This window comes from Odontesthes bonariensis, chromosome 17, assembly GCF_027942865.1.
Source record: "Odontesthes bonariensis isolate fOdoBon6 chromosome 17, fOdoBon6.hap1, whole genome shotgun sequence".
In the NCBI taxonomy this organism is placed as follows: Eukaryota; Metazoa; Chordata; class Actinopteri; order Atheriniformes; family Atherinopsidae; genus Odontesthes; species Odontesthes bonariensis.
In genome coordinates, this window is record NC_134522.1 from 4,166,677 (window position 1) to 4,182,195 (window position 15,519).

General features: G+C 42.2%; 2 protein-coding genes across 2 annotated transcripts; both read right to left on the bottom strand.

The window, feature by feature from the left end:
* Window positions 1-1,910: 1,910 nt before the first annotated feature.
* LOC142366625 (tripartite motif-containing protein 16-like) lies at window positions 1,911-3,680 on the bottom strand. Its single transcript, XM_075448580.1, has 2 exons — window positions 2,578-3,680; window positions 1,911-2,496 (listed from the first exon to the last, which is right to left on the bottom strand). Exons 1-2 carry the CDS (start codon window positions 3,678-3,680, stop codon window positions 1,911-1,913), a joined length of 1,689 nt encoding a protein of 562 aa, XP_075304695.1.
* Window positions 3,681-8,311: 4,631 nt separating this feature from the next.
* Window positions 8,312-10,096, bottom strand: LOC142366626 (tripartite motif-containing protein 16-like). Its single transcript, XM_075448581.1, has 2 exons — window positions 8,994-10,096; window positions 8,312-8,888 (listed from the first exon to the last, which is right to left on the bottom strand). The coding sequence occupies exons 1-2, from the start codon at window positions 10,094-10,096 to the stop codon at window positions 8,312-8,314; spliced, it is 1,680 nt and encodes a 559-aa protein (XP_075304696.1).
* Between the last annotated feature and the right edge of the window lie 5,423 nt (window positions 10,097-15,519).

Consider the following 15,519-nt stretch of genomic DNA (forward strand, 5'->3'; position numbering starts at 1 on the left):
TAAGTGTTACCGTAATTCATATGGATAGATGCAATCAGAGTTAAATGCATGGAGTCAAGAATGTCTATTGTATTTTGTTTATTTAAAGAAGTGTTTATGTTAAATTGAGTCAAGAAACGCTACTTTATTTTTTATAAGAAGTATTTAAGTTAGATTTAATGAAGTCAAAAAAGCATTTCATTTGTAATAAGTATTTCAGTTAAATGAAGTGAAGAAAGAGTATTTTGATTTTTTTATACTGTTTTTGTTTCATTAAACCACTTCTTGCTGCTCTAATGTTAGACAACTACAGGTTCAATGGGATGTTCAGTATAGGCCTACATGTTCATTCATTTACACAGGCCTGAGTGCCGTTAGAGTCCGAGTATGTTATTTTATTGTTATAAGTATTTATGTTAAATGAAGTGAATTTTATTTCTGTTTTTTTGTTGTTGTTTTTTTTTGGGGGGGGGTATTATGTATTACTTTTTTACGTAAGAGGTTTTTTAATAATTTACGTAAAGTCAAGAAAGACTGTCTTGTTTATTTTTTATTTAAAAAAAAACGTGTAAGCCTATTTCAAGAAAAAGTTTGCAAATGTCCCCACAAAAGCCGTGAATCGTCTTCAGTTTTGTTTTTACAGGTGTAGCAGCTGGTTGTCTGATTTTTCATTGTTTTCTATGTTTGTCTCTTCATGTTTCTCTTCCTTTTTTTCCCTTCTTCGCTCTCCCTCTCTCTCTGTCCCCCGGTCCGGTTCGGCACCATCACACCATCACATCATGTTAAGTACTGTAACAAAACTAAATAAATAAAAATAAGGAGTTAATGGGCATCAAGGGGAGCTTTACATTCATAAAGCTTCCCTTGGCATAGCAAATGTGTTTGGCATTAACGGTATTCAGATTACAATTCTGCTGCCATAATGCTGGGCAGGACAAGGGGTAAAACAATAAGAAAATGAGACGGAGCGAGTTGCTTCTTTCAGACTGAGAGACCACACCTCAGATATCAGACACAAGAAGTTTTAATCACATCTGAGTTCAAACTTTACAATCAATGAGCCTCATTGTGAAGCCAGAGAGAAAAACAGTGAAGGCATCATTCAGAAGTAACTTCATATCTGAAGCAACACAACACATTCAATCATCTAAAGTCCAGAATGAGACAAAAATCTGCTTTTTTTAAGCACAACTCAGCAAAACATTTCCAAGATAAGAAGGTAAAATCCCTTTTTCCTGTATTTACATCATGTTATAGATTTTCTTCACTGTGTGACGACACAAACACAATCACTGCTGAGAAAGGCAACCAGAGACAAAGAAACTGCTTTTTTTCTGTGATTAAACAGTTTTGGTAAAGACGGTTGAAAGAAACTGAACCATCAACAGAACTACAAATCAAAAGATAAACTACTGCTGAATCACAGTTTGAATGACGGCCGATCTCTCTGCGGTTTAGAGATAAAACAATAATGAGCTCAAGGCAAAAGCTATGAAAGAAGTGCTCACTGCAGCTGGAGTTGCCTTTCTGTTTGATTTTATTTATTATTTATTTATTTATAAATAAGTTTTTATTTATTATCACCTTCGGGAGATGAATCTAAATCACGTCGTCACCTTGAATCCAGACATTTGTTGTCAGCTGAGCGTCTGGACTCAACAGAAAGTCTTCCAACATGAAACTGAGCTGAAAGTCTTGGCTGTAAAAATCAGAACATAAAGAAATATCAGGGCCGTCGGTTTTAGTCAAAGAATATCGAGATATCCAACAAAAGAAAGTCGTCAACAGAACAACATCAACAAATCACTGATTCCCTGAAAGTCTCTGAACAGCTTAGAAATGACACCACGATGGGACTAAATGAGTCACAGAATGAGTCAAAATGAAAACTCACAGATTAAAACTCACTGCACCTTCAGCTGCTTCCTTTTTCAGCTGACAAATTTGCAACTTATTCCTGGAACTAACACTAACAACCCAAGAATCCCAGGAATCCAAACTCCAGCCCAGAGCGGCTGAGTGAATGTGGTCTGGACTCTGTGGAGGAGAGTCATGGTTCCAGAGACGCTGTAGAAGGACAGAATACCTGCTCTGTGATCCAGGTACACTCCCACTCTGGAGGCCCGAGGACCTGAGATGGAGGTTTCCTTGTTGTTGTACCAAAATGAATATCTGCTTTGGTCACATCTTAACGCCCAAGATTTGTCATTAGAACCAAATACACATTCATTCCCTCCTCCTGCTCTGCTGATGTTCTTGTATGTGACTGCTACATAAACAACTCCTTCTCCCATCTCCACCTCCCAGTAACAACGTCCAGTCAGACTCTCTCTGCTCAGGACCTGATAACATCCAGTGAATCTGTCTGGATGAGCAGAATAAGACTGAGGATGACCCATATCTGTCACTTTTCTGTTCCCCTCTGACAGTATCAGCCCTCTGTGTGCTGTGTTTGGATCCAGTGTGATTTCACACGAATATCTTAAGAATCCAGCTCTGCTCTCAGGTTCAGGTTCTGGTCCTGGTTCTGGTTCAGGTTCTGGTTCTGGTTCTGGTTCTGGTTCTGGTTCTGGTTCTGGTTCTGGTTCTGGCTGTGACAGTAAAACATCCACTTCAGCGACTCTCAGTGAGATGTTGGCCCATTCCTCTCTCAGGATGTCCTGTAGTTTCTCTCTGAGCTCTGACACAGCTGCTGTCACATCCTCAAAGTGCCTCAGAGGACGGATCTGGATGCTGGATGAGTGTGTAGCCCCCCTGAGTGCTGCCACTGAGGGCCAGCTGTGCAGAAACTGGCTGTGATCCTCTGTGTGTGAGAGCTGCTGCAGCTCAGCATCTTTCCTCTTCAGCTCAGTGATCTCCTGCTCCAGCTTCTCCTGAAGCTCTTTGACTCGCCTCCCTTCGGCTTCCTGCTGGGATCTGATCTGCTGCTTCACATCAGAGCTTCTTTTCTGGAGGAGACGGATCAGCTGGCTGAAGATCTTCTGGCTGTGCTCCTCTGTTTTATCAGCAGAGCGATGGATGGCCTCCAGCTGCTGCTGAAGCAGCTTCACATCTTTCTCTGCGTCCTGGATTCTCTGCTGGATCTGCTGCCGACTCCCCTCCAGCTCTCTCTGCCTCTCAGTCCTTTCTGCTGCAGCTGACACTGTGTCGTGGCCTTTATGTTCCTCCACAGAGCAGAGATAACAGATGCACTTCTGATCCGTACGGCAGAACATCTTCATCACCTCATCGTGATCAGAGCAGATGTTCTCCTGGAGCTTCTTGGAGGGCTCCACCAGCTTGTGTTTCCTGAGTGGAGCTGAATCATAATGAGGCTGAAGGTGTTCCTCACAGTAAGAGGCCAGGCAGGATAAACAGGACTTAACGGCTTTCAGCTTCCTCCCAGAGCAGACATCACAGGCCACATCTTCAGCTCCAGCATAGCAGTGATCAGCAGGAGCAGCACGGAGTCCAGTCTTCTTCAGCTGCTCCACTAAAGCTGCTAACATGGTGCTTTTCCCCAGGACAGGCCTCGCTGTGAATGTCTGCCTGCACTGAGGGCAGCTGTGGACTCCCTTCTGATCCTCTCCATCCCAGAAGCCTTTAACACAGTGAAAGCAGTAGCTGTGTCCACAGGGAATAGTCACCGGATCCTTCAGCAGATCCAAACAGATCGAACAAGAGAAGATTTCTCGGTCCAGCTGAACTCCTTTCTGCGCCATTTCACCGTTTAGCAGCAGCGACTCAGTGAGTTTCACTTCCTCAAAGCTGAAACTGCTCTGAGCTCTGAGCTATAAATGACGTGTCGGTGCAGAGAACAGAGCCGGTCGGTTAACTTCCTGTTGGTTACGCCCATCATGAGCTGCAGATCTGAAGGGGAGGGAACAAGGAAACATGTGGGCCGAGCAGAGCCGCTGTGGGTGAGAGCAGGAGGAACAGGGAGGTTATCAGAGTTCAGTCCATTCAATTCTATCTGGGACTACTAATCAGTCCAAGAATAAAAGATTAGTTTGAGCTCTTTTGAATATCTGCTTCTCAGTTTTCCCCAAAGTGGAAACCACAGAAACCTCTTGTGTTTGTTGTTGTGTATCGTCCGCCTGGCCCTTATTCTGAGTTCCTGTCTGAGTTCTCAGAGTTTTTATCCCAGTTAGTGCTGAGTACAGATAAAGTCATTGTAGTGGGTGACTCTAATATTCATGTAGATGTTGGAAATGACGGCCTGAATATGAACTTTAATTCTATATGAGACTCTGTTGGATTTCCTCAGAGTGTTCACAGACCGACTCACTGCCTTAATCACACCCTTGATCTTGTGCTGACTTATGGCGGTGAGAGTGAACAGTTAACAGTGTTCCCTCATAACTCTCTCTTATCTGAACATTTCTTGATGACATTTGAGTTTACAATACTTAACTAAACAGCTTCTGAGAAGGAATGTACATATTCTGACGTTATCTCACAAGTTAATATTGTTAATTTTAAAATCCTAGAGGAAACAGTTCGGCATCTGAAATCAACAACTTGCACTCTGGACATAATACCATCCGACTTTTTAAAAACTGTTTTTACCTCAGTAGAAAGTGATCTCCTACGAATAGTTAACAGCTCACTGGCATCAGGCATTTTTCCCAAGTCACTAAAGACAGCTGCCATTAAGCCACTCCTAAAGAAGAGAACTCTAGACGCCTCTATGATGAACAGCTACAGACCTGTCTCTAATCTCTCTTTTATATCCAAGATTATTGAGAAAGTTGTATTTAACCAGCTCAACGACCTTCCGAATGAAAGTGGAAGTCTTGATAACTTTCAATCAGGCTTCAGACGTCATCACAGCACTGAAACGGCTCTGGTCAAAGTGTTAAACGACATCAGGTTGAACACTGATTCTGGTAATGTTTCAGTCCTGGTTCTGTTGGACCTCAGCGCTGCGTTTGATACTGTAGATCACAGAATCCTGTTGCACAGGCTGGAAAACTGGGCTGGACTTTCTGGAGCGGTCCATAACTGGTTCAGGTCCTACTTAGAAGGCCGGAGTTATTTTGTTACAATTGGCAGCTATGAATCTGAGCGAGTGGCCATGACTCGTGGAGTCCCCCAGGGGTCAATTCTTGGGCCTCTTCTGTTTAACTTGTATATGCTCCCTTTGGGTCAGATATTGCAGAACTTTAACATCAGTTATCACAGTTATGCAGACGATACTGTAGCGATTTTACACGTGAAAAAGGGAAAAGTCTCACTGAAGTCAAATTCTGTCTGAAGGGATATCCGACACTTAAGAATTTCTGTGACGCTCTGATCATTTACAAAACTTTGTTGCCTTGTTTACTCACCGACGCTACCAGTTTTCCCCAACATAAGTATTTATATATCCTATGCCATGCCAAGTGTTTTTGTTAGTTTTTTCCTCTGCTACGATTTTTTTATTCCGGCTCAGCCGCGTTTTATGTTGATACTTTGTTTTTGCTTTAATAAACCAAGCCTTCATTTTTTAAAAGTCCGCATCCGTGTCCTCCATCCTCACCCAACTTGACAAAAATGTGAAACAGCAGCGATATCATTTGTTAAATCTTAAAGAAGAGTTATTTGGTGTTCTTGATGGTTTGTGTCCAAGCTTGATGGAAATGTTCAAGAGGAAGACGGGTCGGATAGGCAAGCAGTTAGCTGACCTGTTACAACAGACAATGGTGGGTCTACATTTCGTTTTTTTCTTGTAATGATATTGATGGTTAGTTCATACATATTACAGAAACTAATACTTCTCCCACTTCCCCTTGTGGTATTTCTCTATATGAACAAATGAACTGATATATGATATATTTCTTGTGTTATATCTCTTTGCAGAGCACTGAGCCAACAGCCATCAGATGCCTTGTCCTGAGAGGACTGCCAGTGATTCTTGGGGATGATGCGTCTATGTTCTTTAAGAGCAGTTCGGTGAGTAAAGTTTTTTGATTGGTGATTGGTGTATTTCTAACATTGCCTTTAATGATCTACACACACTTATCCCAATAATAACTTGAATGGAGAATAAACTAAAAGGCTCAAATTAGGCCACTAATACTCAAAAAACTGTGTGCTTCTCCCTGGTCAGCAGCACACTTGAAGAGTAATTAAACCTTTCTCTATTCGTTATTTCTCTATCACATATCACATTGTCCCTAATACCACCTATTGTCAAAACATGGGATCTACACCACAACAGACACCTATACATGAACACACAAAAAATGCCTCTAATAGCTGGTTAAAACAACATTTTCTAAAATAAATCCACTGTGAATTATGAAAATCATAATATTTATGAAGACCACACAGCTGATTGCAGACAAATTGCTGTTAACCTGAATATCCTCCTTTTGTCTTGTTTCTTGCACTATAGAATCTTAATGAGGGAGACTCTGTGGACATTCCTGTGGGAATCCTCTGCTATGAGGACACCAGCGCTGCAAGCCCAGCATCGCCACAACTATTTCGCACAGCATCATTGTTAATACATATTTGTTGCTTTGATGTGTGTTTAAATAAAATGTACTGCATTGTGTGGTCATTGACAAAAGAATAATTTAATTGTAATTTATTATTCCATATATAAAATTTAATATAGTCATAGATTTAATAAAACTAAAATTTTAAGTGTATTAGACTTATGATATTAAGTTTTGACCATTGTACTTTTAAGTAGACTCCACTGTACTTTTCTATTGTGATTACTTAAACCATTTAAGTGTATGTAACTTTAAAAAACTATTTTACATTTAAGTTGACTATACTTAAACAGATTAAGTTTCTCTACTGTCAATAACTTAAACCATTTGAGGCAATCACTTGACACAAATGGTTTAAGTACAATCAACTTATCCGGGTTTACAGTGAAGTCAAGAAAGATTTATCTTTTATTTAAAAACATGTAATCCTGTTTCAAGAAAAAGTTTGCAAATGTCAGTGTCATTTTTGATGTTCCGGTTAAAATAAATGTCAATAAAGTGAGTATTGGCAGAACTGGTAGTCATTTTCATGTTATAGGGGCGGGGGATCAGCCTCTGCTGAGAGTAACTAAAAGTAATCTAACTTAGTTACTTTTAACAGCAAGTAGTCCGTAACTTAACTAAGTTACTTTTTAGAGAAGTAGTCAGATTACTGTTTCAAAGTAACTATGGCAACACTGCTGCTTCCAGGTGCTCCTGGTGCCTCTAAGGCTGGATTCCCCACAAAAGCCGTGAATCGTCTTCAGTTTTGTTTTTACAGGTGTAGCAGCTGGTTGTCTGATTTTTCATTGTTTTCTATGTTTGTCTCTTCATGTTTCTCTTCCTTTTTTTCCCTTCTTCGCTCTCCCTCTCTCTCTGTCCCCCGGTCCGGTTCGGCACCATCACACCATCACATCATGTTAAGTATTGTAACAAAACTAAATAAATAAAAATAAGGAGTTAATGGGCATCAAGGGGAGCTTTACATTCATAAAGCTTCCCTAGGCATAGCAAATGTGTTTGGCATTAACGGTATTCAGATTACAATTCTGCTGCCATAATGCTGGGCAGGACAAGGGTTAAAAAAATAAGAAAATGAGACGGAGCGAGTTGCTTCTTTCAGACTGAGAGACCACACCTCAGATATCAGACACAAGAAGTTTTAATCACATCTGAGTTCAAACTTTACAATCAATGAGCCTCATTGTGAAGCCAGAGAGAAAAACAGTGAAGGCATCATTCAGAAGTAACTTCATATCTGAAGCAACACAACACATTCAATCATCTAAAGTCCAGAATGAGACAAAAATCTGCTTTTTTTAAGCACAACTCAGCAAAACATTTTCAAGATAAGAAGGTAAAATCCCTTTTTCCTGTATTTACATCATGTTATAGATTTTCTTCACTGTGTGACGACACAAACACAATCACTGCTGAGAAAGGCAACCAGAGACAAAAAAACTGCTTTTTTTCTGTGATTAAACAGTTTTGGTAAAGACGGTTGAAAGAAACTGAACCATCAACAGAACTACAAATCAAAAGATTCGGGAGATGAATCTAAATCACGTCGTCACCTTGAATCCAGACATTTGTTGTCAGCTGAGCGTCTGGACTCAACAGAAAGTCTTCCAACATGAAACTGAGCTGAAAGTCTTGGCTGTAAAAATCAGAACATAAAGAAATATCAGGGCCGTCGGTTTTAGTCAAAGAATATCGAGATATCCAACAAAAGAAAGTCGTCAACAGAACAACATCAACAAATCACTGATTCCCTGAAAGTCTCTGAACAGCTTAGAAATGACACCACGATGGGACTAAATGAGTCACAGAATGAGTCAAAATGAAAACTCACAGATTAAAACTCACTGCACCTTCAGCTGCTTCCTTTTTCAGCTGAGAAATTTGCAACTTGTTCCTGGAACAAACACAAACAACCCAGGAAACCCAACTCCAGCCCAGAGCGGCTGAGTGAATGTGGTCTGGACTCTGTGGAGGAGAGTCATGGTTCCAGAGACGCTGTAGAAGGACAGAATACCTGCTCTGTGATCCAGGTACACTCCCACTCTGGAGGCCCGAGGACCTGAGATGGAGGTTTCCTTGCTGTTGTACCTAAATGAATATCTGTTTTGGTCACATCTTAACGCCCAAGATTTGTCATTAGAACCAAATACACATTCATTCCCCCATCCTGCTCTGCTGATGTTCTTGTATGCGACTGCTACATCAACTCCTCCTCCTCCCATCTCCACCTCCCAGTAACAACGTCCAGTCAGACTCTCTCTGCTCAGGACCTGAAACCTGTCAGTGAATCTGTCTGGATGATCAGAATAAGACTGAGGATGACCCATTCTTGTCACTTTTCTGTTCCCCTCTGACAGTAACAGCCATGTGTTTGCTGTGTTTGGATCCAGTGTGATTTCACATGAATATCTTAAGAATCCAGCTCTGCTCGTTGGTTCTGGTTCTGGTCCTGGTCCTGGTCCTGGTCCTGGTTCTGGTTCTGGTTCTGGTCCTGGTTCTGGTTCTGGTTCTGGTCCTGGTTCTGGTTCTGGTTCTGGTTCTGGTCCTGACAGTAAAACATCCACTTCAGCGACTCTCAGTGAGATGTTGGCCCATTCCTCTCTCAGGATGTCCTGTAGTTTATCTCTGAGCTCTGACACAGCTGCTGTCACATCCTCAAAGTGCCTCAGAGGACGGATCTGGATGCTGGATGAGTGTGTAGCCCCCCTGAGTGCTGCCACTGAGGGCCAGCTGTGCAGAAACTGGCTGTGATCCTCTGTGTGTGAGAGCTGCTTCAGCTCAGCATCTTTCCTCTTCAGCTCAGTGATCTCCTGCTCCAGCTTCTCCTGAAGCTCTTTGACTCGACTCCCTTCGGCTTCCTGCTGGGATCTGATCTGCTGCTTCACATCAGAGCTTCTTTTCTGGAGGAGACGGATCAGCTGGCTGAAGATCTTCTGGCTGTGCTCCTCTGTTTTATCAGCAGAGCGATGGATGGCCTCCAGCTGCTGCTGAAGCAGCTTCACATCTTTCTCTGCGTCCTGGATTCTCTGCTGGATCTGCTGCCGACTCCCCTCCAGCTCTCTCTGCCTCTCAGTCCTTTCTGCTGCAGCTGACACTGTGTCGTGGCCTTTATGTTCATCCACAGAGCAGAGATAACAGATGCACTTCTGATCCGTACGGCAGAACATCTTCATCACCTCATCGTGATCAGAGCAGATGTTCTCCTGGAGCTTCTTGGAGGGCTCCACCAGCTTGTGTTTCCTGAGTGGAGCTGAATCATAATGAGGCTGAAGGTGTTCCTCACAGTAAGAGGCCGGGCAGGATAAACAGGACTTGGTGGCTTTCAGCTTCCTCCCAGAGCAGACATCACAGGCCACATCTTCAGCTCCAGCATAGCAGTGATCAGCAGGAGCAGCTTGGAGTCCAGTCTTCTTCAGCTGCTCCACTAAAGCTGCTAACATGGTGCTTTTCCCCAGGACAGGCCTCGCTGTGAATGTCTGCCTGCACTGAGGGCAGCTGTGGATTCCCTTCTGATCCTCTCCATCCCAGAAGCCTTTAACACAGTGAAAGCAGTAGCTGTGTCCACAGGGAATAGTCACCGGATCCTTCAGCAGATCCAAACAGATCGAACAACAGAAGCTTTCTCGGTCCAGCTGAACTCCTTTCTGCGCCATTTCTCCTCTCAGATCAGCGACTGAGTCGTCTGTGTTCCTGCTATAAAGGACTCCTCACAGCTGGCGCTCTGAACACTTTGGACTTTAACGTGTGTCATCAGGCTCTAATCTTTCCAGGAGGAGGAGAAACTTGAGATAATATCCAGTAAGTAATAAAAACTGGGTGGTTTTATTCATCATAAAGACATAAAAACAGCTCAAAGTCCAACTCATCGAGTTGTTCGGATCTGATTTCAGAGAATGAACTGATGAACTTTTCTGAGATGATTAACAGACATTAAAGGTTTCTGCTGCATGTTTATTGTCTGTTTGGTTCTCTTCACTTTTTAGGCTTCAACGGTAATTTCTTTGTACTTTACCACCTGTTTGAGTCACAGAAAACGATCTTTAGAATGAAAAACCTTATAAAAAGGTTGCCTTTAGATCAACAAGGTTCAGTTATCAAAGTTAAAAAGATAAATTACAACTAACACATATCTTCTCTAAAAAAAGATATCTTGATAACTTTCAATCAGGCTTCAGACGTCATCACAGCACTGAAACAGCTCTGGTCAAAGTGTTAAACGACATCAGGTTGAACACTGATTCTGGTAATGTTTCAGTCCTGGTTCTGTTGGACCTCAGCGCTGCGTTTGATACTGTAGATCACAGAATCCTGTTGCACAGGCTGGAAAACTGGGCTGGACTTTCTGGAGCGGTCCTTAACTGGTTCAGGTCCTACTTAGAAGGCCGGAGTTATTTTGTTACTATTGGCAGCTATGAATCTGAGCGAGTGGCCATGACTCGTGGAGTCCCCCAGGGGTCAATTCTTGGGCCTCTTCTGTTTAACTTGTATATGCTCCCTTTGGGTCAGATATTGCAGAACTTTAACATCAGTTATCACAGTTATGCAGACGATACTGTAGCGATTTTACACGTGAAAATGGATTAATATGCTGGATATTAATAAAAGAAAGGGGCACCACCTGCCATATCCATAACCTTAATTTCGTTACAGTCCTGGGAGGAGAAACTGTTAAAAGTTATGAGGGAAAAGTCTCACTGAAGTCGAATTCTGTCTGAAGGGAAATCCGACACTTAAGAATTTCTGTGACGCTCTGATCATTTACAAAACTTTTATTTAAACAGTCTTTCACAATTATATGCCAACAGTTGATAAAGAGGACAGAATAGAAATAATTTGCAGTCTTTATAATAAAATACGGGTTAAGAGAGAGACGTAGCTAGGTTGGAATGGGGTGAATGGGGAAAGTTTATTAAGTCTGGCCTCTCGCCACCCTGAGTTCAGTATCGGCTAATTAACTCTGACAGCATATTAAAGGGGCCAACACAGCACCATGTCTGAGAAGGAGAGACGAGACCTTACTTGGTGGCAGGGACCCGAAGCACGTGATGTTTGTTCTTCTGGATAACCGTTTGTTATCGGAGGCTGGCGGGTTTCCATGGCAACAGCGGGCTGAAGTCGGGACGGGCTGTTATTCTCTGACCTGGGCTTCGATCAGGAGGAGTCCCACAGGCTTTTCTCTTCCCTTCTCTGCGTGAAGGTGGTCTGAGCTTGGGCTGTCCAAGATTAACCAAACAACCGCGGGTGTCTGGACCTAAATAACAATAAGGGAAGTTCAAATTAAGAGGATGAATTGGAGTCAAGCGCGAAATTGGATTTTAAGTCAAAAAGGGAAAAAGGCTTGAAGTCATAAACGAAAGGCAAAATTTAAGAGAGCTAAGACAAAAGTAAGAGAACACGGAGTCCAAAAAATAAGTTAAGAGGAAGTTAAGAGTTAAGACTCAAGCTGAGAGTAAGTCAAGAGTTTAAGTTAAGAGAGCCAACTGAGTGTCGCGCCTGTTCTTTTAAGCATGGTATGACGCTCAGATTTCACCCAATCAACGCTTAGTGACCAGTGATGCCGGTAACGCGTTACTGTAGTCGGACTACTTTTTTCAGTAACGAGTAGTCTAACGAAACTACTATTTCAAAACTAGTAGTCAGAATGAAGTTACTTATCTAAAACATTGTGCGTTACTATTTCTGCATTTCGGGGGAACGTATACCCCGTAGCGGCCGTCCTTTATTCTCCTGTAACGGCCGCCGCCGGCCGGCATGTTATAGTGACCATACAGAAGCTAACATGTTATTTCTGAATGTTACTTACAAGCCCAATACATATATTTTACTTGTAAACATATATTCATGATTATAACCATACATCTGTATTGAAATAATTTGGGATGATTTCGTTTTCTTATGAGTTATATCAGTGTCCACGACGGGAGCGGGTTCGCCTGAAGTCACTCGTTGTTTTACATCTACCTACCCAGTAAAAGTGATCTGTCCCACTAACATGTGAAACACCAGCGATATCATTTGTTACATTTTACTCACTTTCCCTAATCATTTTAAATAAATACACCAATCTAAACCACAGTTTTCATCAGTGCCCGTCACAGACGATAGTTGGTGGGTTTAGCTATTCGTGCTAACTTTATAACATATAGCCTACGTTTCAGGCGGTGCTATGGAGAGGGCTAGCTAGCTGTTTATCTTACCTGGTCGCAATTGATGACTCAAAGATGACTTGTTAACGTCTTTGTACTGTATTACATCTTCTAGTACCAATATACGATATCTGAATGAGTGTACGGGTGTTTATCTATATGTATACTTCGTCAGTTGTAGCTTTGGGTAATCCAGTAACAGCTGCAGTCAGGGGCGTCGCACCCGTGGGGGATGGGGGTGTTTCGACACCCCCACTTTTACAGCAAGGTGATTTCATCCCCCCCACATTTTCCAAAGGTAAACCCGTTTGCCCACCCTCGTAGTGCACCAACATACGAAAAAGGAGCGCACCTCAGCTCCCTTACGCTGCACGAAAAGGCATTGGTCAAACTGAACGGACATTCACCCAATCACAGACTGTTGTCCGCGACACGGCCCGGGAAATTTGATATTACGTCAGAGACGAACAGCCGGAGCTAGTGATGGGAAGCTCGGCTCCCAAAGAAGAGCCGGCTCCCGAACGGCCGCCTCTGGAACCTGATTGGACACCTCAGGTGTCACTCCAGTTGATTGACAGGCAAGTCTCGTTGAAAGATGAGTGAGAAACGCGGCGTCTTTGAAATGAGTGGCAGGCATAGAGAGTGTCCTGTTGTACTGTCAGAGTGAACCTACTTTCCTGGAATACATCATTTTGAGTTAAGTTTGAATGTGATTTCCAAATGAGTCAATAGGTGCGTTTATATGGACACGTTTCGTTTAAAGAGATTACATGTAATCGGTTTATTAGAATTCGACCGAACTGTATACATGAGCCACAAATAAAGAGATTAAATTTCTTCCGAGTTTACATGTTACAGCAATTTAATCCGATAGGACGATGTTTTAACAAATGTTGAAGTACTACAAATGAAGTATGTCTGAGCTGTTTCTTTGCTTTGTGTTACATGAAAAAATGAGGTGCTCTGTTTTTTTTTCTTTAAAAAAAATAAAATAACATTTAAAATCCCGACTAGAACTCGCACGCAAAGATGTCCATTTGGTCGCGCGAGGCTGTCGGTTTGTTTTTCTAACCGTTTTATACACTGGAGTACGGGAACCTATGAAGGAAGAAGAATGTGATGCTGATGCTGCCAGCCACGTATGACTCTGCCTGCCTGCCTGCCATTAATGTTAATGCCCTGTTTGATTTTAAATTATGTTACACAACGCCTCTTCTTTACAAAACATAATACGCGTTAAAAATGACATCTGCCGAAGAAACGGATAAACTGAGAGGATTGTACACAACTGTTCAGTTGATGAGGATGCTAGCACGTCTGCAGTTGCTTCATCTTCGTAAACCAAGTGGATTAGTTTGACATAATTGTGAGCTTTCCTGTGACCGAGACACCGATTTCAGGTAGGACAGTTGGATTTAATGGGTTTGATTTTATTAATTGTATGGACAACTTAAAACATGTAGCGGGTTGTGGTGACACAGGCTAACTTCCACTCTTGGTCAGACAGGCTGTTATAGCCTACATACTGGTGCTACACACATGGAAAAAAGATCTTTGGCTACTTACTAGTAACATTTATCTCCTCCTCAAATCCGACATCGACACCATGGCTGACGTCCGAAAGGAGTCTGCCTCCCAGTATGTCGTCCATTTCCGTCCGCGAAATTGGCCGGGCTTGATCCGCTTTTACCATTTTGCCTTTTGGCATTGGAGTAGGCGGCCTTCAGGGCTTCCATCTTGACTTAATCTGGTCAACGGAGCGGTCAAACCCTGCCTCTTTCAAGGCTGTGTGGACATCATTAAAGATTTCCGAGTTCCTCATCTTCCTCCCGTCCAGTTTTGACATTATATTTTGCTCTTGCAACGTTTTCAATAAAAACACCGTTTCCTCCCCCGACCGATTTTTGTTCTTCTTCACCGTCGCCGTCATTTTAACTTCGATATCTTCCGTTATCTGCCTTTTAACTAGAACTACACAGTCTTTATTAACTGTATCTCGCGCGCCCTTACACTTGCGCAGTAACATGAAACGTGTTCTAATAATCGTTTTATCCAGGTGCGCCTGTAAATATGGGGAGTTTGCTCCTTCAATCGGATTATATGAACGGTCCAAACCACCTATTGTAATCGGTTTAAATATTTAACTCGTTTATATTTAAAGAGATTATTTGACTGTTTACATGACGCATATTTAATCTCTTTGCACGTGTAATCGGTTTAAACGTGCATTTAATCAGATTAAACGTGTCCATATAAACGCACCTATTGTTTTTAAAGACTGCACATTTAGAGAAGAGATTTTGTTGCCAATTGTTAGGCTAAACGAGTGGGATAAAGTTATGAAAGGCTAATGTCACGTTAGCATGAAGCTATTATGTAGCACTTTAAAGTGGTACCTTGAGTTAAGAGTGTCCCGACATATGAGTTTTTTTAAGAGCCGTTATTCCGTCTATTTTTATTTCATGGAACGGATTAATGGCATTTCCATTCATTTCAATGGTGAATATTGATTGGACTACGAGCTATTTGACTTATGAGCTCTGTCACGGAACCAATTAAACTCTTAACTCAACGTACCACTGTTTTGGGATAGTGTGTGTGTGTGGGGGGGGGGGCCATGAGCGTAATTTGCACGGGGGTTACGGGGGTCATGACCCCCTCAAAAATCAGATCCAGCTCATTTAACCCCCCCAATATCATCAAATCAAATTATCAAAAAATATCATAAAATTCTGAATGAATAACTTTTGTTTGTTTTCTTTATTCATTTCATTTCAAGATAGTATCATGTTTTAAATAATCTGTAATGTACCCCCCCTCCTCCCTCCCCCCAAACCGACTACTTGGTATTACCCAACCCGCTTTCTCTGGCGAAAGTTTGTTTAGGCTACTATTATGCGCAGCCGCTGGTGAGTGGTGCCAGAGGGTGC

Coding starts and splice junctions, on each gene's coding strand:
- LOC142366625 (XM_075448580.1), bottom strand. CDS start 3,680: ATGGCGCAGAAAGGAGTTCAGCTGGACCGAGAAATCTTCTCTTGTTCG. Junction 2,497..2,577: donor GCTGAAGTGGATGTTTTACT/GTCACAGCCAGA, acceptor AGAACCAGGACC/AGAACCTGAACCTGAGAGCA.
- LOC142366626 (XM_075448581.1), bottom strand. CDS start 10,096: ATGGCGCAGAAAGGAGTTCAGCTGGACCGAGAAAGCTTCTGTTGTTCG. Junction 8,889..8,993: donor GCTGAAGTGGATGTTTTACT/GTCAGGACCAGA, acceptor AGGACCAGGACC/AGAACCAGAACCAACGAGCA.